The sequence below is a fragment of the Vollenhovia emeryi genome, unplaced genomic scaffold (genome assembly GCF_000949405.1).
Source record: "Vollenhovia emeryi isolate VEMERY1.0 unplaced genomic scaffold, V.emery_V1.0 DF939149.1, whole genome shotgun sequence".
Lineage (NCBI taxonomy): Eukaryota > Metazoa > Arthropoda > Insecta > Hymenoptera > Formicidae > Vollenhovia > Vollenhovia emeryi.
In genome coordinates this window covers 533098-556680 of record NW_011967217.1, presented here as the reverse complement: position 1 = coordinate 556680, position 23583 = coordinate 533098, and the positions used below count along the sequence as shown (strand labels likewise).

At 41.1% G+C, this 23583-nt stretch overlaps 1 protein-coding gene across 12 annotated transcripts in view; it reads left to right on the top strand.

The window, feature by feature from the left end:
* The window catches only part of LOC105565752 (microtubule-associated protein futsch-like), a 100043-nt gene that overhangs the window by 65463 nt on the left and 10997 nt on the right, over nucleotides 1-23583 (top strand). For 11 of the 12 annotated variants that reach the window (XR_001009219.1, XR_001009218.1, XR_001009217.1 and 8 more), the window contains 9 exons: nucleotides 225-429; nucleotides 1947-2136; nucleotides 2239-2374; nucleotides 2447-2777; nucleotides 2905-3108; nucleotides 4050-4291; nucleotides 4603-4645; nucleotides 5059-5286; nucleotides 7125-23345. Coding sequence is in view for 3 of the 12 variants with exons in the window: in XM_012019197.1 (XP_011874587.1) it covers nucleotides 225-429; nucleotides 1947-2136; nucleotides 2239-2374; nucleotides 2447-2777; nucleotides 2905-3108; nucleotides 4050-4291; nucleotides 4603-4645; nucleotides 5059-5286; nucleotides 7125-23345 (17800 nt within the window). In the remaining 9 variants the exon portion in view is untranslated. The remainder of the gene's footprint in view (nucleotides 1-224; nucleotides 430-1946; nucleotides 2137-2238; nucleotides 2375-2446; nucleotides 2778-2904; nucleotides 3109-4049; nucleotides 4292-4602; nucleotides 4646-5058; nucleotides 5287-7124; nucleotides 23346-23583) is intronic. The other variant, XR_001009220.1, reaches the window with a different exon arrangement.

The following is a 23583-nucleotide window of genomic DNA, read 5'->3' as shown; positions in this document are numbered from 1 at the left end:
TCATTAGCATTTAGATTCGATTACTCACGACAGGAATTGCTCATTTAAATCTCGTAAAAATTCTTAATCGTCTACGCCTCCATAAATTAAGAGATTGAAAGTAGATATCTTCGATACAAAAAGTAAAAATAAATAATTTATAATATTATATATAATATAATATTCTTCGGAGGCACATCTTTCCACGAGTTTATTGTACTCACTAAAGTTATTGTTGCATACAGGCGCATCCTATACCGGCGGATCTCGTGGCGAAGTTACTCGGAAACAGAGTAGCCGTGTCGCCCATCGTTACCGTCGAGCCGAGACGAAGGAAGTTCCACAAGCCGATAACTTTAACTATTCCAGTACCACAGGCGGCCAATAAAGGCATGATCAATCAGTATTCCGGAGACGCGCCGACTCTGAGACTGCTGTGCAGCATAACTGGTAATATATGCTTGCACGTAACATTGTAGAGCAGCGTACCGTCTTACTGGAGAATCTCTTACCGATAAACTGCTGAAATTAATATTGTACGCCGCATATACTTTGGCGTACACATGTATACGCTCTTGCCAAACTTACGTTATTGCGCATTCGGGTATCGGTTTATTGTAGTTTAGCAGGCATGAACGCAGTCGGTAGACTATCTCGTTTGTTCTCAGGTTGCTCGGGACTGCGAACCAAGTATCGTACGTTGCACGATAAGATTGCTTAAATGGTAGCAGCACTTTTGCAATTTGTCTATGTTTAGTATGGTAAACAGTCTGTACGATTCGTAACTTGCACCAACGTGTAAAGATGCTCCGGAGTGAAAGTTTCACTCAAGACGGAGAAAGTCGATTTGTGTATGTGAATGTTGGGAGACGTGTCATATGTTTTGTCCTAAACGATTTTTTTTGGTCGTCTATCGTATTTTCGAGAAATGTCCCGAGGACCTTCGGATAGAGATTTAAAAGGGAGATGGTAGCTGCATGTTTCATAGAAACATTTTGTTGAGTATCTCATTACTGTATACATATCTTGTTGTGATTCATTGTTAATGCTTGCATATTGTTAGGATTGAGTCATTTAGGTATGGATTATCAATTAAAGTAGATAACATTTTACTATATATACCTAGCCCAATGTTAAGAGTTAACTTTCAAGTTTTTGTTTCAGCACATTCGTTTGTCTGGTAATCGCATTATTAGTGATTTATATAAAATGTAAATTGTACCCATTATGTATGTGTATATACATATACATATGTATATATTTATATACACATTAGATTTTGTAATATCCTCTATAATACCCAATCATCTAATCTAGAAGATTTAATGTCATAACAATATTACAGACAATATTACACTGAATACTATCACATTTAAGTTTGTTTTACTTACAAACTGTTGAAAATATTTTAAATATCACGGTATTTCTATTAATATTCCTAAATCATTTCGAGAAATAAGATATAATTGTGTCTGTCTTCTTATCTTTCTTTTCATTTAATGTTGTTACTTTAATCACTTTTTTCCATACAAACACCTTGATTAATATTTTGTAATATTATTTTCTCTACTTGTCACTGAATTATTATCTGAAATCCATACACCTACGATTGCTTTCTACACATTTCACATATAACGCTTCCTCTTAATTTTGCAAGCATTATCATTCGGTCAGCCATGTACAACTTTATATTACACTCACACATTGATAAAAAGCACTTGACAACAACGCACTTACAGCGACCGTTTTTAAATGCAAAATTTCCCCGGGCTGATAATTATCGATTATTAATATATCCAGCATTATTTTTACTCGCAGGCACTGATTCGTATTCGAATTGTGAACCGCTCGTATTTAATATCGGTCGTGCGAAAATATATCACACATATTTCACTTTTGTCACCTGCGCATTTGCAACACGGACATATTTTAATAATGTTATTGGACTTGGCATGTATGTCGTTCAGGGGGTCAGACTCGGGCAGTCTGGGAGGATGTCACAGGCTCGACGCCGTTGACCTTTGTGAAAGATTGCGTCTCCTTCACCACCACAGTTTCCGCCCGCTTCTGGTTGATGGACTGCCGTAACGTTCTCGACGCCACAAAAATGGCCACGGATCTCTACACGCACGCAACACACGTGCCTTTCATGGCTAAGTACGTTTCGACTGATGTAACGTGACATATGGACTTTCAGTGATAAATTACACAGGTGCAAATTATACAGGAAACAACTATTTAATGCTTACTTTATGATAGGTTCGTAGTGTTTGCGAAACGGATAGATCCATTGGAAGCGAGACTGCGTGTGTTCTGTATGACGGACGACAAAGAGGACAAAACTTTGGAGCACCAGGAACATTTCACGGAAGTTGCAAAAAGTAGAGACGTTGAGGTAACTGTCGGCAATAGAAGTGCAGATTGCAAAGCGTTCAAAGCGTTCGTTAAATCTTACTTAATGCTGCAGGTTCTTGAAGGAAAACCGCAATATATGGAATTTTCGGGAAATCTCGTACCTGTTCTGAAAACTGGTGAACAGCTGGAGCTAGGGTTCAAAGGTTTCAAGGAAAATAGAGTTCCGTTCACGGCGAGAATAAAAGATCCGGATGCCGCGGATATGATGGGTCGAATCATGTTTATGGGCGAACCCAAGGTTCCGAGGGGTGAACTGCCGCAAACGCCAATATGCACGCTAAACATTTTGCTACCGGAAAAGATTTCCCCGGATACTGCGATCTCCGAGCTCGATTTATTGGAATTGTCGAAGAACTACAGTTTCCTACGCGATGGTGGAATAAGTACGTGAACAATAATATGTGATATAATAAAATGAAAATTAACTTTTCAATGACGTTTGTTACGTTTGTTACGTTTGTTACGTTTTCTAGTTTACGAAAAAACAAACGAATATTAACGAATTTTCAGGCAGACCAGATGCTATACACAGAGCGACTATCCGTTTAACAGACATCGCTAATCTATTGGATAAAGATTGGGAATCATTAGCGGAAGAGTTGAATATCCCATCCAACGACGTGGCCCTAATAAAACAAGAATACCCTGACAAACCTGCGCAACAGGCCGCTGCCATGTTCAAAATCTGGCAAAACAGTGGAAACAAAGCCACAGGTGAGTCCACAGGCATTACGCAATTTATTTATCTTTACATCACCGAACTAGCGTAGCGTATTAATTTTTGGTGAATGAGAATTGCGGTAGCTGTCTCGGTAACCTTTAAAAAACCAGTTTCCTAGCAAGGTCAATTAATTAGACACGCGCGCTATAGTTGAGTCAGGCGTGAGGAATCTCTCTTAGCAACGTAGATATGTGATGATCTCACTGAGCATTATTATGCCTGACATAAGTCTACACGCTTCGCGTTCCCTCTCCTTCCTTCCCGCTAATGGCATTGACTCGCACATAACTCGCGATGTTTCTGCAATCGGCAGAAATAACAAGCGGTCGTGATTCCGCAGTACGTGATCGGCAGCCGCGCAGTGAAAGTGATTAAAATCCAAGTGTTCTCCGCCGCTTTTTTATTTGTACCGGTTTGACAAATCGCCCAATTATTTGTATCGCTGAATCTATATTATCGAGATTATTTAATATCCCGACATTCCTACGATGGAGTAATACATTTTTTCAAGAGCACTGTTTCCTTAGATTTTAATTAATTCGATTCTAACGAAAAAAAATATAGAAAAAGAAAACGATGTTTATAACTTTATATCAGGAATACGAAAATCAGAATCATTACACGAGCGAGCTCCTGTTAATATTTCGAAGATACCCTTGCTTACGTCCACAATGTGCGATACATTCAGGTCTGTGCAAAATTAAAAAAAAACGAATGAGCATATTTATTGGCTATAAATTTAGACGATGCGAATATCGATAATATGTTGTTGCTTTTAAAACTTATTGACACTTGTATTATTCAAAATATATATAAAACAATTTCAAATATTAAATATATTACAATAAATATTTATAATATATTGAATTTACACTTTTATGTAAATTTTTCCTATTAATTGATTGAAATGTCACGCGTTATTCTGTATTTGTAGGAAACACATTGGAAAAGGCTCTGAATAAAATTGGACGAGAAGATATAGTGAATAAATGTATCTTCAATGTTGAGTTAGTGACTGACGACGTTGAAAAAGCTGTGGCGAGAGTCAGACTGGATCAGCCAGGATTTGATTCATTGAAGGAGGAATTGGGGCCATCGAGAAACACGTCACTTCGCCGTGATGCAACTATGGATCCTAAGATGGACCCTGATTACGAAGAGCCTGATAGAATGAAGGTGCGCATCTTATGCAAATCTAGAAGAATTTGCATGCATAATTGTAATGTAATTCCAATCAACATGTGACAAAACAAGAGATGCTATTTTGTCGCTTGACCTTATTCTTGTTATCTAGCGCACACTATTATTGAGTACAATTGAAGAAGATACAATCCGTCCACTTTATATCTCTTAATAGCTCTTTTATGTATGCTGCAACAGTCAAAAGGCTTATACATAACAGTATAATTTACTGAAATAACTACTTGTCTATGAGCGTGGGATTCTTATAATCACCGAGATAAAACGCAATTCTCTCTTTGTTCCAGGACTCTGAATCAATCGAGGATCTCAGTATCACACGCGATAAACGTGAGTATAACAACAATATCTATAACAAAGTTTAATCTTTTTTCACTACTCGCTCTTGCATTGCGTTTTAACATTACATATACAATTTGTAAGAAATAATTCAATATTATACTACATTTCCTTCCATTATACTACAATACATACTGCAATGAAAAATGTGACGTCACGGCTCACAATTCTACTGTGAATGAATGATGCACGCCACGCCACAACGCGTGTTTTAGTTATTATGTCAAATACACAGAAACGAACACACATTTTTATTCGTGCTTACCTAGAAAACGTATTAGTCAACGCTTTGCCGGGCAATCTTACTGCGGCCACGTATATCCGTTATATTCGTCATGCAACGTCTCACATCAGCTCGTGTTACCTCTGTGTCTCTTCGTTTACGCATTTTCTGCACTTCACAGCCAAAGAGCACATCACAATCACAAACGGCACTGTATTCAACGGAACCTCGACCCCCATCAAAGACAAATACGCGAGCGACGAGAAAGAGCTCGGCGACATGATGGCTGATTACCTTGAGCACAAATGCCACTCGACCGACACGATGAGCAAAAAGTCGCGCGACGAACTGGACGATCCGGAGAAAAAACGCCAGAAAGCGATCGCCGATGCCAACAAGATAGTCTCTGGTAAGTGAGCTTGAAAGCGATTAGAATGAATGGTGGGTTGAGGGGCCGTGCTTACTACTACTGGCAAAAAGAACCGGCAATCGTTAATCGAGTTTTAGCGGAGCTACGTCGCCAAATGCGGAACCACGCATTCTTACATACATATACTTAAAAATCAGCAGCATGATTGGATTAATGCTGCGGGCGCACGCTTGATCCTAAGGGGATCGACTTACTCGTATTAACCATCTGTCGACGAACTGCGTTTCGCCGGACTCGCTATAGACCTCGCTAGATCGGAGATCTACATTTTCCTTTAGTGACATCGTGTTCATAGTTATGAAATGTGCTCGCTTAAAAAGACTTTCGAGCAATGCACGAGATGTACAATTACTATTTCTCGAATAGCTTTATACATTTGTTTGCGCGTTTGGCATTACTGTCTTTTCTCTCAATGATACTATCGGTGAATCTTCTTATACCTTCTTATAGACGATTGTTTCCTTATTTTTTAAATAATACGTATCACCGTTATGCAATTATGTCGTAATGCACATGTAATTACTTATTTAATTACATCGGCGTATAGAAACTATATGCCAAGAACGTAGTTTTTAAGTAGATATACTTCAATGCTAATCTATCTATTTTGTACATTGAATTTTCACTTGTGACTTGTTATCGTCGTTTGTGAAGCAAGCTTTAATTTTTACGTAAGTATCCAATCAACAATGTGCACGATCTTATTTCAGCGAAACGTTGCGGTCGAATAAACACTAATACATGAATAAGGAATATTGTTATTGTTATTATGACATAATGATTCTGGACACGAGTCACGTCAATGCATAAATTTGTCTCAGCTTAATAAAGAACACAGTACGTTTTGCGGTGCGCAAATAACGTACGTGTGCACTAAACATTTGTCTCTCTGACACCGTCCACTCACAGGTTCTGGAAGCCAATGCGGATATCTTCGGAATTTTACCAGCTTGCTTTTATACTTTAATATATAACGGATTATTTTATCTCGGCCTATCTCAAGCAGCTATTACTTATATATTTATACAATAATTTTTATACCTCATTTAATCATCCCCACTAATATCCTTAATACTCCGCGAACACTTTTAGATTAATTTATTTCAGCAAGGTTTCGCTGCAATTATTTGGCGTTGCATGAATGGCCAATATGTGTGGCCCAATTGTGTGCGCGCACGGAGCAGCTGTCATTAGAAAAGATCACTAGACGTTGTCGCGTAGACCATTAGATTATCGTTCCGTTTGCCTCAGCTGATAGATTAAAAATTGCTAAAGTCTGCACTAATTGCAGTTGACTGTTGTTCCTGGTTTAAAACCGTAATCAAGAGTTCTTTGTGAAGCTGAATACACTACTGTTGTTCATATATTCTCTAACAGCTTCATTTTGGTATCTTCAGCGTTCATTTCATATAGTTAATGTTGTACTAATCGAAATACTATCACAGAGATACATTTATCAAAGTTGCAAGCTACTGAGAACGTTTCAATGCAATTTATTATAAAAGTCCAAGTACGTATGTATCGTTGCACCACGCATTAATTGTTGGTAGCAATTTGATGTTACTTCTCCTTCTTACTTCTTGAATCGCACACTTGCCTTGCGTATATGACGATGTAGTGAGAAGATGGCTGCTCCACAGCACATACACTCCACGCACAAAACCACACTACTACAGTCTAACCGCAGTTCAATCAAAAGAGCAATCAAAGAGCGAGCCAGCTTACACTAATGATGACGAAATTGACAATAAAATTGTGTTCCTTTATTTTGCTATCACGTATACAGATGCCTAAAATGTATTATACTTAATTAACAGGTGTAATAGCAGACGCTGAGAAAGAGAAGGGGAAGTTAGCGAAGGAAGGGTGGTCGGTGGTTTGTGATGATGACGCGCGGGACAGTAAAGAGGCGCGGGGTGCGTTAGGTCAAACTGTAATTAACGTTCACTTAGATCAAACGGCTGTCGAGCCGAAAGGTTTCGTTCCCAAATCGGAGGAAGTCCCTAGTATCGAGCCGCCGATGATTAAGCAGCGTCGCGGTGGGACGCCGGATCCCAAAGTTAGCACTTCGAAAACAGTAGTTTCCGTTAGTGGCGATCAGAAAGTAGGTCAGACGATAGTTACTAAAACTACACTAGTAAAACATACACCGACTAAGACCGTGACCACGAAAGAAACGGTAATCGTTTCCCCCGATAAAAAAGACGTTGTCAGTGAGAAGGAGAAACTGTCTAAGGAGGGTAAGGAAGTTGACGAAAAGTTAGCTCAGGGTGCGGATGTTACGCGAAAGACAGTAAAGGTAGAAACTGTAGTCCGAACTGATCAGAAGAAGCCAGACGCGAAAACTTCCGCGGACAAGGATAAAAATAAAGACAAGGAAAAGGATAAAGATACGAAGACTGTAAAAACATCGGCTTATGAGGATGTTTACAGCGTGCAGCATGCGGCAGACAGCACGGAAGAAAAATCAGACGAAGAGACGAAGAAAACGAAGGATAAAAGCGGCGGAATATTTGCGGGAATTTTCAAAGGCTCCAAATTGAAGAGAGGCAAGAAAGGTTCGAAGGATACGTCCTTTGACAGTGGCGATGAAGAGTCGAAGGCTGTTCTAACAAAAGTCTCAGAACAGCAGCCAGAACTTCCTTCTAGCGAAGTGACGGACTCGCATTTTGACAGCAGACTACCGGAAATCACAATCGCACCTAATGTGAGATTGGCTACCGCGGAATTTTTGGAGGATTCCAGACGAATCGCTGCGGGCATGCATGCACCTTACGAAGGTCTTGCCAAGCCAGCGGAGAAAGAAGACAAGAAAGCAGAGGCTGCCGAGAGTGACGATGACGGCAAAGACAAAACGGGCTTCTTCTCGAGTCTATTCAAGAGTAAATCTAAAAAGGACGAAGATGGATCCGTACCTGCTATTCACGTCGAGAAACCTAAAGAGAGTACAGAACAAATCGCGAAGAAAGAGAAGAAAAAGCTAGCAGCAATCGCGAAAGAAAACGAGGATCTGCTAGAACTACAAATGAAGGAAAAGGAAAAAGAGGCAGAAGCTTCTAAAATTGTTGAAGTGCCTAGTGTAATTGAAAAAGAAGCGGAGAAGACTACGAAGACCGGCGCAAAAATCATCGAAGTTACTAAAAGCAAACCAGATGAAAAGATCGTTGCGCCAAAGGATGAGCAGGCACCCAGTAAGGATGATGAAAAGGAAGAAGATCAAGTAAAGGAGAAGGGCGGCTTCTTTGGCATCTTCAGAAGTCCAAAGTCCAAGGACAAGAAACTCGCCAAATCGAAAGAAACGTCCCTCGACAGCGGCGATGAGGAAATCAGAGCCGTGACAGAGAAGCTTTTGGATGACACGCGAAAGGCTGCTGACATTAGCGCATTACCGATCGTGTACAAAAGCGATGATGCAAAAATTACTCCCAAAGAAGAAGTACGCACTTTCGTATCGAGCACTCATTACGATGCTGATACGCCTGCAGATAAAATCGGTAAATCTTACGATGTTGTTCAATCTACAATGAAAATCGAGAAGATTATACACGAAGAGGTAAACGGAAAAACGGATGTTGACAAAGAGAAAGTTCAAAAGGACCAGAAAAAGGACGCTGAAAAATCTGCTGCAGAGATAAAATCCGAGACGCCAGAGCCAAAAGCACCCGAAACAGAAAAAGAGTCAGGCGAAGATTTTAAAGAAAAAGGCGGCTTTTTTGGCATGTTTAAGAGCCCGAAATTGAAGAGTAAGAAGAGAAGTAGATCCCGAGAGCAGAGTTCTTCGAAGGAGACTTCTTTCGATAGCGGAGACGAGGAAGTTCGATTGGCAACGGCGAAACTTCTGGAAGATACGAGACAGATGGCGGAGAACCTCCAACAGCAACTTGGAGAAAAGATATCGGAGAGTGTTACCAAAACTCCGCCTATAGACGAGGAAATGAAAAAATCTATTATTCCTGAGAATGAAGTTGTCGAAAAGGAAAAAGGCGGCATTTTCGGTATATTTAGAAGTCCTAAGCAAGGAAGGAGTTCCAGATCGAGGAGTAGGTCTAAAGAGAAGACACCGTCACTCGAATTGCCGGACAGTAGCCACGACGAATTACGAGAAGCGACTGCAAAATTCCTGGAGGATTCACGGAATATGGCAAATATAATGAGCGAATTAGAGTCTAAAGATAAAGCTTCAACTGAAGCGAAAGATAAGGAAGACAAGTTGGCAACGGAGATAAAGAAAATTGAACAGAATATCGTAATTACAACAGAAGCCGATAAAGCCATCAAGGACGGTAAAGACGCTATAATCAAAAAGGTGGAGGAAAAAACACGTGACGTCGTCGACAGCGCTGAAGCTGCAAAAGACAAAGCAACTAAGGAAACAAAGAAGGCAAAAGAGAAAGGATCAGGCTTCCTATCGGGAATATTCAAAGGCGCGAAACACGCCGTGGAAGATGCTACAGACGACGTTAAAGAATTCTTGGATGAGACGAAGAAAGAAGCGGAAATGGAAGAAGAACGCATCAAAGAGAAAGCTACTGCGGAACAAAAAGATCTGAAAGACAAAAAAGATACTATCGTCAGTGGAGTGCAAGAAGCAGTAGATAAACCAAAAGATGCAAAGGATAAAAAAGTTGCTGTTGTAAAAGACAAAAAGGATAAAGTTGTCAAGCAAGTATCTAAAGATACGCAGGAAATTGTTGAGACCACGACAGGCACCGGTAAAAAAGTAGCAGCAGAAACGAAAAAAATTGGTGAACAAATAGAAGATACCGTAGCCGATGTAACACGAGCTGCTAAAGATACTAAAGATGCAGCAGAAAAAGAAATAAAGGAGGATACAAAGATAGTAAAAGAAAAACTGACTGCAGGTGCTGAGGTAGCCGCAGAAACTGTCGATGGCACAAAAGAAAAAGCTACAAAAGAAGCGAAGAAAGCTAAAGAAAAAACAACTGGTTTCTTTTCCGGCATTTTCAAAGGCGCAAAACACACTGTAGAAGATGCAACAGATGACGTTAAAGAATTTCTGGACGAGACGAAGAAAGAAGCTGAAATGGAAGAAGAACGTGCTAAAGAAAAGGCTGCTGCGGAACTGAAAGATCTGAAAGATAAAAAAGATGCAGTTGTTAGTGAAGTTCACGAAGCTCTAGATAAGGCGAAAGATACAAAAGACAAAACAGTCTCTGCAGTAAAAGATAAAAAGGATAAAGTTGTCAAGGAAGTATCCAAAGATGCGCATAAAGTTGCCGATACTACGAAAGCAGCTGGTGAGAAAGTAGCAGCAGAAACAAAGAAAATCGGCGAAAAGGTAGGAGACACCGCTGCAGACATTGCACAAGCTGCTAAAGATACGAAAGATGCAGCAGTGAAAGAGATAAAGGAAGATACAAAAATAGCAAAAGAAAAATTAGCAGCAGGCGCTGACGCAGCTGCGGAAGCTGTGGACGGTGCAAAGGATAAAGCATCGAAAGAAGCGAAAAAGGCTAAGGAGAAAACAGGTGGCTTCTTTTCCGGGATATTTAAAGGCGCGAAACACGCCGTAGAAGATGCAACAGACGACGTCAAAGAATTCTTGGATGAAACAAAGAAAACAGCTGAAATGGAAGAAGAACGTGCCAAGGAAAAGGCTGCTGCGGAACTGAAAGATCTGAAAGATAAAAAAGATGCAGTTGTTAGTGAAGTCCAAGAAGCTCTAGATAAGGCGAAAGATGCAAAAGACAAAACAGTCTCTGCAGTAAAAGACAAAAAGGATAAAGTTGCCGAGGAAATCTCCAAAGATGCGCAGAAAGTTGCCGACACTACAAAAGTCGCCGGTGAGAAAGTAGCAGAAGCAACAAAGAAAATCGGTGAAAAGATAGGAGATACTGCGGCAGACGTTGCACAAGCTGCTAAAGATACTAAAGATGCAACAGTTAAAGAGATAAAGGAAGATACAAAAATAGCGAAAGAAAAATTAGCGGCAGGTGCTGAAGCAGCTGCAGAAGCTGTAGATAGTGCAAAAGATAAAGCATCGAAAGAAGCGAAAAAAGCTAAGGAGAAAACAGGTGGCTTCTTTTCCGGGATATTTAAGGGTGCGAAGCACTCTGTAGAAGATGCGACAGACGACGTCAAAGAATTCTTGGATGAAACGAAGAAAGAAGCTGAAATGGAAGAAGAACGTGCCAAGGAAAAGGCTGCTGCCGAACTGAAAGATCTGAAAGACAAAAAAGATGCAGTTGTTAGTGAAGTTCAAGAAGCTCTAGATAAGGCGAAAGATGCAAAAGACAAAACAGTCTCTGCAGTAAAAGACACAAAGGATAGAACAGTCTCTGCAGTAAAAGACGCAAAGGATAAAATTGTCGAGGAAGTATCTAAAGATGCGCAGAAAGTTACCGACACCACAAAAGCCGCCGGTGAGAAAGTAGCAGAAAAAACAAAGAAAATCGGCGATAAGATAGGAGATACCGCGGCAGACGTTGCACAAGCTGCTAAAGATACTAAAGATGCAGCAGTGAAAGAGATAAAGGAAGATACAAAAATAGCAAAAGAAAAATTAGCAGCAGGCGCTGACGCAGCTGCGGAAGCTGTGGACGGTGCAAAGGATAAAGCATCGAAAGAAGCGAAAAAAGCTAAGGAGAAAACAGGTGGCTTCTTTTCCGGGATATTTAAGGGCGCGAAACACGCCGTAGAAGATGCGACAGACGACGTCAAAGAATTCTTGGATGAAACGAAGAAAGAAGCTGAAATGGAAGAAGAACGTGCCAAAGAAAAGGCTGTTGCGGAACTGAAAGATCTGAAAGATAAAAAAGATGCAGTTGTTAGTGAAGTTCAAGAAGCTCTAGATAAAGCGAAAGATGCGAAAGATAAAACAGTCTCTGCAGTAAAAGATAAAAAGGATAAAGTTGTCAAGCAAGTATCAAAAGATGCGCATAAAGTTGCCGATACTACGAAAGCAGCTGGTGAGAAAGTAGCAGCAGAAACTAAGAAAATTGGCGAAAAGGTAGGAGACACCGCTGGAGATATTGCACAAGCTGCTCAAGATACTAAAGATGCAGCAGTTAAAGAGATAAAGGAAGATACAAAAATAGCGAAAGAAAAATTAGCAGCAGGCGCTGACGCAGCTGCAGAAGCTGTGGACGATGCAAAGGATAAAGCGACGAAAGAAGCCAAAAAAGCTAAAGAGAAAACAACTGGTTTCTTCTCCGGAATTTTCAAAGGCGCGAAACACGCTGCTGAAGATGTATCCGACGTATCTGATGACGTAAAGAAATTTTTGGACGAGACCAGAAGAGGAGCTTCTTTAGAAAAGGAACGTGCTGAGGAAGAAGTTGCTGCTAGTCTTAAAGACCTAAAGGATACAAAAGACACAGTCGTAAGCGAAGTTCATCAAGTCACAGATGTAGCTCTCACTGATGTAAAAGAAGCCAAAGATAAAACCGTTTCCGCGGTAAAAGATAAGAAAGATAAAATTGTGAAAGAACTTTCGACGGATGCCCACAAAGTTGCTGATACAACAAAAGCAGCCGGCGAGAAAGTAGCAGCGGAAGCTAAGAAAGTCGGTGAGAAGATAGAAAAAACTACGATGGATATTGCACAAGCTGCTAAGGACACTAAAGATGCTGCGGTTAAAGAAATAAAAGAGGATACGAAATTAAGTAAAGAAAAACTAGCAGCAGGAGCCGATGCTGCTGCAGAAGCTGTGGATAGTACGAAAGATAAAGCGACGAAACAAGCAAAGAAAGCTAAGGAAAAAACAACTGGTTTCTTCTCTGGCATTTTCAAAGGAGCGAAGCACGCCGTAGAAGAAACGACTGAGGATGTTAAAGAATTTATGGATGAGACTAAGAAGGAAGCTGCGTTGGAAGAAGAACGTGCTAAAGAACAAATTGCTTCGGATCTAAAAGATCTGAAAGACAGAAAAGATACTGTCGTTGGTGAAGTTCAAGAAGCTGTAGATAAAGCTGTTGATAAAGTAAAAGATGTAAAGGATAAAACAGTGTCCGCAGTGAAAGACAAGAAAGATGGAATTGTCGAGGAAATTTCCAAAGATACACAGAAAGTTGCAGACACTACGAAAGCGGCCAGTGAAAAAGTAGCAGCAGAAACGAAGAAAGTCGGTGAAAAGATAGAAGACACCGCTGCAGACATTGCGCAAGCTGCCAAGGATACTAAAGATGTAGCAGTTAAAGAAGTGAAAAAGGACACGAAGAAAATAAAAGAGAAATTGACAGCAGATGCTAGTGCTGTTGCAGAAGCTGCGGAAGGTGCAAAAGATAAAGCAACAAAGGAAGCAAAGAAGGCGAAAGAAAAAACCAGTGGTTTTCTTTCTGGCATATTTAAAGGCGCGAAACACAGCGTAGACGATACAACTGACGATGTTAAAGAATTTTTGGATGAAACAAAAAGAGAAGCATCATTAGAAAAAGAAAGAATGAAAGAAGAAGGTGCCGCAGATCTTAAGGATTTGAAGGACAGAAAAGATGCTGTCGTTGCAGGAATTCAAGAAACCACAGATAAAGCTATCTCCGATGCAAAGAATGTGAAGGATAAAACAGTTGCTACTATAAAAGACAAAAAGGATAAAGTTGCCGAGGAAATCTCCAAAGATGCGCAGAAAGTTGCCGACACTACAAAAGCCGCCGGTGAGAAAGTAGCAGAAGCAACAAAGAAAATCGGTGAAAAGATAGGAGATACTGCGGCAGACGTTGCACAAGCTGCTAAAGATACTAAAGATGCAACAGTTAAGGAGATAAAGGAAGATACAATAATAGCGAAAGAAAAATTAGCAGCAGGAGCTGACGCGGCTGCAGAAGCTGTGGACGGTGCAAAGGATAAAGCATCGAAAGAAGCGAAAAAAGCTAAGGAGAAAACAGGTGGCTTCTTTTCCGGGATATTTAAGGGTGCAAAACACGCCGTAGAAGATACGACAGACGATGTCAAAGAATTCTTGGATGAAACGAAGAAAGAAGCTGAAATGGAAGAAGAGCGTGCCAAGGAAAAGGCTGCTGCGGAACTGAAAGATCTGAAAGACAAAAAAGATGCAGTTGTTAGTGAAGTACAAGAAGCTGTAGATAAAGCGAAAGATGCGAAAGATAAAACAGTCTCTGCAGTAAAAGATAAAAAGGATAAAGTTGTCATGCAAGTATCAAAAGATGCGCATAAAGTTGCCGATACTACGAAAGCAGCTGGTGAGAAAGTAGCAGCAGAAACAAAGAAAATCGGCGAAAAGGTAGGAGACACCGCTGCAGACATTGCACAAGCTGCTAAAGATACTAAAGATGCAGCAGTTAAAGAGATAAAGGAAGATACAAAAATAGCAAAAGAAAAATTAGTAGCAGGCGCTGACGCAGCTGCGGAAGCTGTGGACGGTGCAAAGGATAAAGCGACGAAAGAAGCGAAGAAAGCTAAAGAAAAAACAACTGGTTTCTTCTCCGGAATCTTCAAAGGCGCGAAACACGCCGTAGAGGATGCGACAGAAGACGTTAAAGAATTCTTGGATGAAACGAAGAAAGAAGCTGAACAGGAAGAAGAACGTATCAAAGAGAAAGCAGCTGCGGAACTAAAAGATCTGAAAGACAAAAAAGATACAGTCGTCAGTGAAGTACAGGAAACTGTAGATAAAGCGAAAGATACAAAAGATAAAGCAGCTTCTGCGGTAAAAGACAAAAAGGATAAAATTGTCAAGCAAGTGTCACAAGATGCACATAAAATTGCCGATACTACGAAAGCAGCTGGTGAGAAAGTAGTAGCAGAAACAAAGAAAATCGGCGAAAAGGTAGGAGACACCGCTGCAGACGTTGCACAAGCTGCTAAAGATACTAAAGATGCAGCAGTTAAAGAGATAAAGGAAGATACAAAAATAGCGAAAGAAAAATTAGCAGCAGGTGCCGACGCAGCCGCAGAAGCTGCGGACAGTGCTAAAGATAAAGCAACGAAAGAGGCGAAAAAGGCGAAAGAAAAAACAAGTGGTTTCTTTTCCGGTATATTCAAAGGTGCGAAACACACTGCAGAAGAGGTATCTGAAGATGTAAAGGAGCATGTAAGCGACACGAAAAAGGAAGCTGCTGATAAATTGGAGGAGATAAAACGGAAGAAGGACGATGCAGTACATGGTGCTAAGGATATCGCGGACAAAGCTATTGAGGATGCGAAAGATGCCAAGGATAAAACAGTTTCTTCTATGAGAGATACAAAAGATAAGCTGACAGATACGGCTGCCAAAGGTATAGACAAAGCTGCACATGATTTGAAAACAGCTCATGATGACGTAGTCACAAAGACCAAGGAAGTAGCTGAAAAAGTACAAACTTCCGTGGCAGATGTGGGACGTGATGCGAAGGATACTAAAGATGCAGTTATTGCGGAAGTAAAAGAAGATGCTAAAGTTATAAAGGAAAAGTTAACTGCCACAGCTGAATCTGTTTCAGATTCTGCAGAAGTTACTAAAGATAAGGCTAGTAAAGAAGCGAAAAAAGCTAAGGATAAGGCTAGTGGCTTTTTTTCGGGAATATTTAGAGGATCGAAACATTCCGTTGATAGCGCAGTGGATGATGTAAAAGAGTTCCTGGACGAAACGAGAAAGGAAGCAGCTTTAGAACAAGCACACGCTAAAGAGGCAGCGGAAGCTGAACTCAAAGATCTGAAACACAAGACTGACAGTATGGTTGCTGACACAAAAGAAGCAAAGGATCGTGTCACTGACAAAATAGGTGATCAAATCGAGAAGACCATTGACGCCACTAAAGCGACAGGCGAGAAAGTAATTACAGATACTAAGCACGTTGTTGATGATGTCACGCAAGGTGTTGCAGATGCTAAGGATAGCGTGGTGAAGGAAGTGAAAGAAGATGTACAAGCAGCAAAGGAGAAAATCAAAGCAAGCGGTGATACTATTCAAGAAAGTGCTGCGACTATGAAAGACAAAATAACTAAGGAATCAAAGAAAGCTAAGGAAAAAGGTAGCGGTTTCCTTTCAGGAATATTTAAGAGTGCAAAGCATGCTGCAGACGAAGTATCTGATGAGGTAAAAGAATTTGTAGACGAGACGAAGAAGGAAGCCGAAAAGGAAGAAGAACGTGTCAAAGAAAAGGCTGCTGCGGGACTAAAAGACATGAAAGACAAAAAAGATACTATCGTCAGTGAAGTTCAAGAAGCCGTAGATAAAGCAAAAGATACTAAGGATAAAACAGTCTCTGCAGTAAAAGATACAAAGGATAAAATGGTCGAGGAAGTGTCTAAAGATATGCAGAAAGTTGCAGACACCACGAAAGCCGCCGGTGAGAAAGTAGTACAAGAAACAAAGAAAATCGGCGAAAAAATAGACGATACCGCGACAGACGTTGCACAAGCTGTTAAAGATACTAAAGATGCAACAGTTAAAGAGGTAAAGAAAGATACAAAAATAGCAAAAGAAAAATTAGCAGCAGGTGCTGACGTAGCTGCAGAAGCTGTAGATAGTGTAAAAGATAAAGCATCAAAAGAAGCGAAGAAAGCTAAGGAGAAAACAGGTGGTTTCTTTTCCGGGATATTTAAGGGCGCAAAACACGCAGTAGAAGATACCACAGACGACGTTAAAGAATTCTTGGACGAAACGAAGAAAGAAGCTGAAATGGAAGAAGAACGTGTCAAAGAAAAAGCTGCTGCGGGGTTGAAAGATTTGAAAGACAAAAAAGATGCAGTTGTTAGTGAAGTTCAAGAAGTTGTAGATAAGACAAAAGATGTAAAAGATAAAACAGTTGCCGCTGTAAAAGACAAAAAGGATAAAGTTGTTGAGGCAATATCCAAAGATGCGCAGAAAGTTGCCGACACCACGAAAACCGCCGGTGAGAAAATAGCAGAGGAAACAAAGAAAATCGGTGAAAAGATAGGAGACACCGCTGCGGACGTTGCACAAGCTGCTAGAGATACTAAAGATGCAGCAGTTAAAGAAGTAGAAGACGATACAAAATTAGTGAAAGAGAAATTGATTGCAGGTGTTGATGCTGCTTCAGAAGCTGCAGACAGTGCAAAGGAAAAAACGACAAAGGAAGCGAAGAAAGCTAAAGAGAAAACAACTGGTTTCTTCTCTGGCATCTTCAAAGGTACGAAACATGCTGTAGAAGATGCGACAGACGATGTTAAAGAATTCTTGGATGAGACAAAGAAAGAAGCTGAAAAGGAAGAAAAACATGCCAAAGAGAAGGTCACTACAGGATTGAAGGATCTAAAGGATAAGAAGGATGCTATTACAACCGAAGTTCAAGAAAGTGCTGACCAAGCCATTGCTGATGTGAAAGATGCGAAAGATAAAACAATTTCTGCTGTCAAAGATAAAAAGGATAAAATTGAAGAGAAGGTTTCGAAGGATGCTGAGAAAGTTGCCGATATGACGAAAGCTGTAGGTGAAAAAGTAGAAGCAGAAACAAAGAAAGTCGGTGAAAAGATAGAAGAGATTGCGCAGGCTGCTAAAGGCACTAAAGATGCAGCGGTTAAAGAAGTGAAGGAGGATACAAAAAAAGTTAAAGAAAAATTAGCTGCAAGTGCTGATGCCGTTGCGGAAGGTGCGGATGGCATAAAAGATAAAGCCACAAAAGAAGCTAAAAAAGCAAAGGAAAAGACAGGTCGTTTCTTTTCTGGCATATTTAAAGGGGGAAAGCACGCCGTAGAAGACACAACTGATGACGTTAAGAAATTTTTGGAAGAAGCAAAACGAGAAGCTTCATTAGAAAAGGAACGTGCTGCGGAAGAAGTTGCCACAGGTCTCAAAGATTTGAAGGATAAGCAAGACGCTATTGTTACTGGAGTTCAAGAGGCCGCAGACAAAGCTATCACCGATGTGAAAGATGCAAAGGATAAAACAATTTCTGCAATGAAAGACAAGAAAGATAAAATTGTGGAAAAAGTATCAAAAGATGCTCAGAAAGTTGCTGACACAACAAAAGCAGCTGATGAGAAAGTAGCAGCGGAAATAAAAAAAGTTGGTGAAAAGATAGAAGAAACCACGGCGGATGTTGTGCAAGCTGTCAAGGACACTAAAGATGTAGCAGTTAAAGAAGTGGAGGAAGATTCAAAATTAGTGAAAGAAAAATTGGCTGCAGCTGCCGAAACTACTGCAGAAACTGCAGACAGTGCAAAGGAAAAAGTGACGAAAGAAACAAAGAAAGTTAAAGATAAAACCACTGGCTTCTTTTCTGGTATCTTCAAAGGTGCGAAACACGCCGTAGAAGATGCAGCTGACGATGTTAAAGAGTTTATGGATGAGACTAAAAAGGAAGTTGCGCTGGAAGAAGAACGTATCAAGGAAAAAGCTGCTGCGAGTGTGAAAGACCTGAAAGACAAGAAAGATACTGTCGTCAGTGAAGTACAAGAAGCTGTAGATAAAGCGAAAGATGCAAAAGATCAAACAGTCTCTGTAATAAAAGATAAAAAGGATAAAGTTGTCAAGCAAGTATCAAAAGATGCTCATAAAGTTGCCGATACTACGAAAGCAGCTGGGGAGAAAGTAACAGCAGAAACAAAGAAGATTGGTGAAAAAATAGGAGATACCGCGGCAGAAGTTGCACAAGCTGCCAAAGATACTAAAGATGCAGCAGTTAAAGAGATAAAGGATGATACAAAAATAGCGAAAGAAAAATTAGCTTCAGGTGCTGATGCTGCTGCAGAATCTATCGATAGTGCAAAGGAAAAAGCAACGAAAGAAACGAAGAAAGCTAAAGAAAAGACAGCTGGTTTCTTCTCAGGTATCTTCAAAGGTGCGAAACACGCTGCGGAAGATGTATCCGATGACGTCAAGGGATTTTTGGATGACACGAAAAGAGAAGCTTCTTTAGAAAAGGAACGTGCTAAGGAAGAAGTTGCCGCAGATCTCAAGGATTTAAAGGATAGAAAAGATGCTGTCGTTACAGGAATTCAAGAAGCTACAGAGAAAGCTATTTCCGATGCAAAAGATGCGAAGGATAAAACAGTCGCTGCCATGAAGGACAAGAAAGATAAAATTGTAGAGGAAGTTTCTAAAGATGCGCAGAAGATTGCTGACACCACGAAAGCAGCCGGCGAGAAAGTAGTAACGGAAACGAAGAAGGTCGGTGAGAAGATAGAAGAAACCACGACGGATATTGCGCAAGCTGCTAGGGACACTAAAGATGCAGCGGTTAAAGAGACAAAGGAAGACACAAAATTAGTGAAAGAACAATTGGCAGCAGGAGCTGATGCTGCGGCAGAAGCTGTGGATAGTACAAAAGATAAAGCGACAAAACAAGCAAAGAAAGCTAAGGAAAAAACAACTGGTTTCTTCTCCGGAATCTTCAAAGGTGCGAAACACGCTGTAGAAGACGCATCAGATGATGTTAAAGAATTTCTAGATGAAACAAAACATGATGCAGAGTTGGAAAAAGTCCGCGCTAAAGAAGCAGCAGCTGCCGGATTGAAGGAATTGGAGCATAAGAAGGATGCTGTTGTCAGCGGCGTAAAAGACACAGCAGATCGAGCTGTCACTGAAGTAAAAGATGCCAAGGATAGGACTGTCGCCACAGCGAAAGATACCAAAGAAAAAATAACTGAGAAAGTTTCGGAAGACGTTCAGAAAGCTGCTGATGCTGGCGAAGCTGCTAAGGACAAAGTAGCATCAGAGATGAAGAAAGTTGGTGAAAAATTGGATACAACAGCACAAGATGTTGCGCACGGAGTTTCACATGCAAAAGATGCAACCATTAAAGAAGTTAAAGATGATGTAAAAATGGTGAAAGAAAAAGTGACTGCTGGAGTTGAAGCTGTGACTGAAAGTGCTGAGACTGTTAAGGAAAAAGCGGTCAAAGGTGCAAAGAAAACAAAGGAGAAAGGATCTGGTTTTCTGTCTGGCATATTTAAAGGCGCCAAGCATTCTGTGGAAAGCGCAACAGATGATGTCAAAGAGTTTCTAGATGAAACGAAACGCGAGGCAGAACTGGAAGAAGCTCGTGCTAAGGAAGCAGCAACGGCTGGATTGAAGGAATTAGAACATAAAAAGGATGCGGTTGTTACTAGTGTAAAAGATACAACTGATCGTGTTGTTGCCGAAGTAAAAGATGCCAAGGATAAAACTGTTGCAGCAGCGAAAGATACGAAAGATAAAATAACTGAGAAAGTTTCGGAAGATATTCAGAAAGTTGCTGATGCGGGTGGAGTTGCTAAAGACAAAGTAACCTCAGAAATGAAAGGAGCTGGAGAAAAACTGGATTCGACAGTGCGAGCTGTTACCCAAGGAGTTGCAGATACCAAAGATGCAGTTGTTAAGGAAGTACAGGATGACACAAAAAAAGTGAAAGAGAAATTGGCAGCGGGAGTCGAAACCGTGACCGATGGGGCTGATGCCGCGAAAGATAAGACAACTAAAGAAGTTAAAAAAGCTAAGGAAAAGGGATCTGGTTTTCTATCGGGTATATTTAAAGGTACAAAACACGCTGTAGATGATGTCACTGACGACGTCAAAGAATTTTTGGATGAAACGAAAAAGGAAGCTTTATTAGAACAAGACCATGCCAAAGAAAAAGCAGCCGCGGGTCTCAAAGACTTGAAAGACAAGAAAGACGCTACAGTCACCGGAGTCCAGGAAGTTATAGATAAAACTATAGCTGACGTGAAAGATGCAAAGGATAAAACAGTTTCTGCCATAAAAGATCAAAAGGATAAAATTACTGATGACGCTTCCAAAGATGCTCAAAAGATTACTGACACCACGAAAGCAACTGGTAAAAAATTCGTATCGGAGACAAAGAAGATTGGCGAAAAAATAGAAACAACCGCGGTAGATGTTGCGCAAGATATTAAAGATGATAAAGATAAGGTGGTTAAAAGTGCGAAAAAAGCTAAAGAAAAGGGATCTGGTTTTCTATCGGGAATATTTAAAGGTGCCAAACATTCCGTTGAAAGCGCAACAGACGATGTTAAAGAGTTTCTAGATGAAACGAAACACGAGGCAGAACTGGAAGAAGCTCGTGCTAAAGAAGCAGTAGCGTCTGGATTGAAGGAATTAGAACATAAAAAAGATGCAGTTGTTACTGGTGTAAAAGATGCAACTGATCAAGTTGTTGCCGAAGTAAAAGATGCCAAGGATAAGACTGTTGCAGCAGCGAAAGATACGAAAGACAAAATAACTGAGAAAGTTTCAGAAGATATTCAGAAAGTTGCTGATGCAGGTAAAGCTGCTAAAGACAAAGTAACCTCAGAAATGAAAGAAGCTGGTGAAAAACTGGATTCTACTGCGCGAGTTGTTGCTCAAGGAGTTGCAGATACCAAAGATGTCGTTGTTAAGGAAGTACAGGATGATACGAAAAAGGTAAAAGAGAAATTGGCAGCGGGAGTCGAAACCGTGACCGATGATACTGGAGCAGCTAAGGCTAAGGCAACTAAAGAAGCAAAGAAAGCTAAAGAAAAGGGATCCGGTTTTCTCTCAGGAATTGTTAAAGGCGCAAAACACGCTGTCGGGAGTGCAAAGGACGATGTTAAGGAATTTCTGGACGAGACGAAATATGAGGCAAAATTGGAAGAAGCTCGTGCTAAAGAAACTACTGCGGCTAGTTTGAAGAAATTGGAACACAAGAAAGATGCTGTTGTCGATAGTGCAATGGACGTTAAGAAAGAATTGGCAGCTGATGTCAAGGAGGCTAAAGATAAAATTTCCGAGACAGTAGTTCAAGCAGCAGACACCACGAAGATCGCAGTTGATAAGCTGGCGACTGAAACGAAGAAAGTCGGTGAGAAAATAGAATCCAAAGCCACGGATATTACACATGGTATAAAGGATGCCAGAAGAAGTGTCGATAAAGAAATAAAAGAACACGCTGACGGCGCCAAAGCGGCCAAGGACAAACTTGTGAAAGACGCCAAACATGCGAAAGACCAGAGTTCAGATGTCCTGTCTGGAGCTATTCACGATGTGAAACAGACAGGAAAGAAAGTTTCTGACGATGTGAAGGACTTTCTGGAAACAACCAGGCAGGAAGCAGCTGCTGATGAAGCGCTTGCTAAAGAGGCCGCGGCGACAAGATTGAAAGAACTTGGACAAGCGAAGGGTAAAGCCGTTGGTGAGATTAAAACCGCTACAGATAAAACTGCAAAGAGCGCGAAGGACGTCAAAGAAAAGAGCCTTTCCAGCATAAAAGGTGCGAAGAGCAAAACGATCTCCACTGTAAAAGCAGCGGGAAGCAAGATAGGGCATAGTGTGTCGCAAGCTGGCGAGAAAGTTAAGTCCGCCGGTCAAGATGTGACGCAAAAGACTAAACGCACCAAAGACGCTGTTGTGGGCGAAGCGAAGGAAGACGCACGAGCGGTCAAAGGGAAGCTAGCAGTTGGCGCGGGTGCAGTCGCCAGTACAGCGGAGACTGCAAAGGACAAAACTGCGAAGGAAGCTACAAAGGTCAAGCAAAAAGCAGGCGGTTTTCTATCAGGCGTGGTGAAGACCGCCAAGCATGCGGTAGAAGACGTGACGGATGACATGAAGGAGTTCCTGGAAGAGACCAAGCAGGAGGCAACCGCGGAGGAAGCTCGCGCTAAGAGCGATCTCGCTCAAGCAAAAGATAAATCTAAATCGACAGCAGACGCGAAGACCAAATCTGTCGACGCCGTTAAAGCCGCAAGGAAGAGCGTCACTCCCCCGAAGGCGACAAAATTACCAGCGGACACAAAAACCGCGGATAAAGCTTCGCCTGTCACTAAGAGGACAGGCAAAGTTACAGAAACGTCAGTGGAAACGAAAAGAGCCGGTGATAGAGTAGGAACAAGACGCACAAGTGAGAGTCCTAAGGGGGTAGTCCGTAAGTCCGAGGTAGCTGGCAGGCCGGAAACGTCCGGTGGCGTCGAGCATTTAACCGAGACAGTTAGCGTTAAGAAAGTATCTCGCATTCCACAGAAAAAGGTTAGTCCGGGTAAGGAGGCGGCCGCGGACGATTCGAACAATTCGCGTAGAGTAGGGACAGTAGTAGAGACAGTAAGCAGGGTAGGGCACCCCGAGCCTCGCACACGGCACTCCGTCACCACAATCGTGACAAAGTCTGTGCGAACGACCCCACCGCCACCCAGTTCACTCGCCGAGTTCACTGACAGTAGAACCGAAGGTATCTTGCAATAATCTTGCGTTATATCCATATCTATATCTATATATTATATATTACATATACCAGCTGTGTGTAACATGATTAATGATTAAGTTGACGCTTCTCTGTAACTTCAGTTTTACTAGTTATTCTCGTGACATCAGAGAGCAAAAAAAAGAGATATATATATACATATTATATACATTCATGCACCTTCGTCATTCATTAATGAAACCTAACACTCTAATCTTTCAATCAT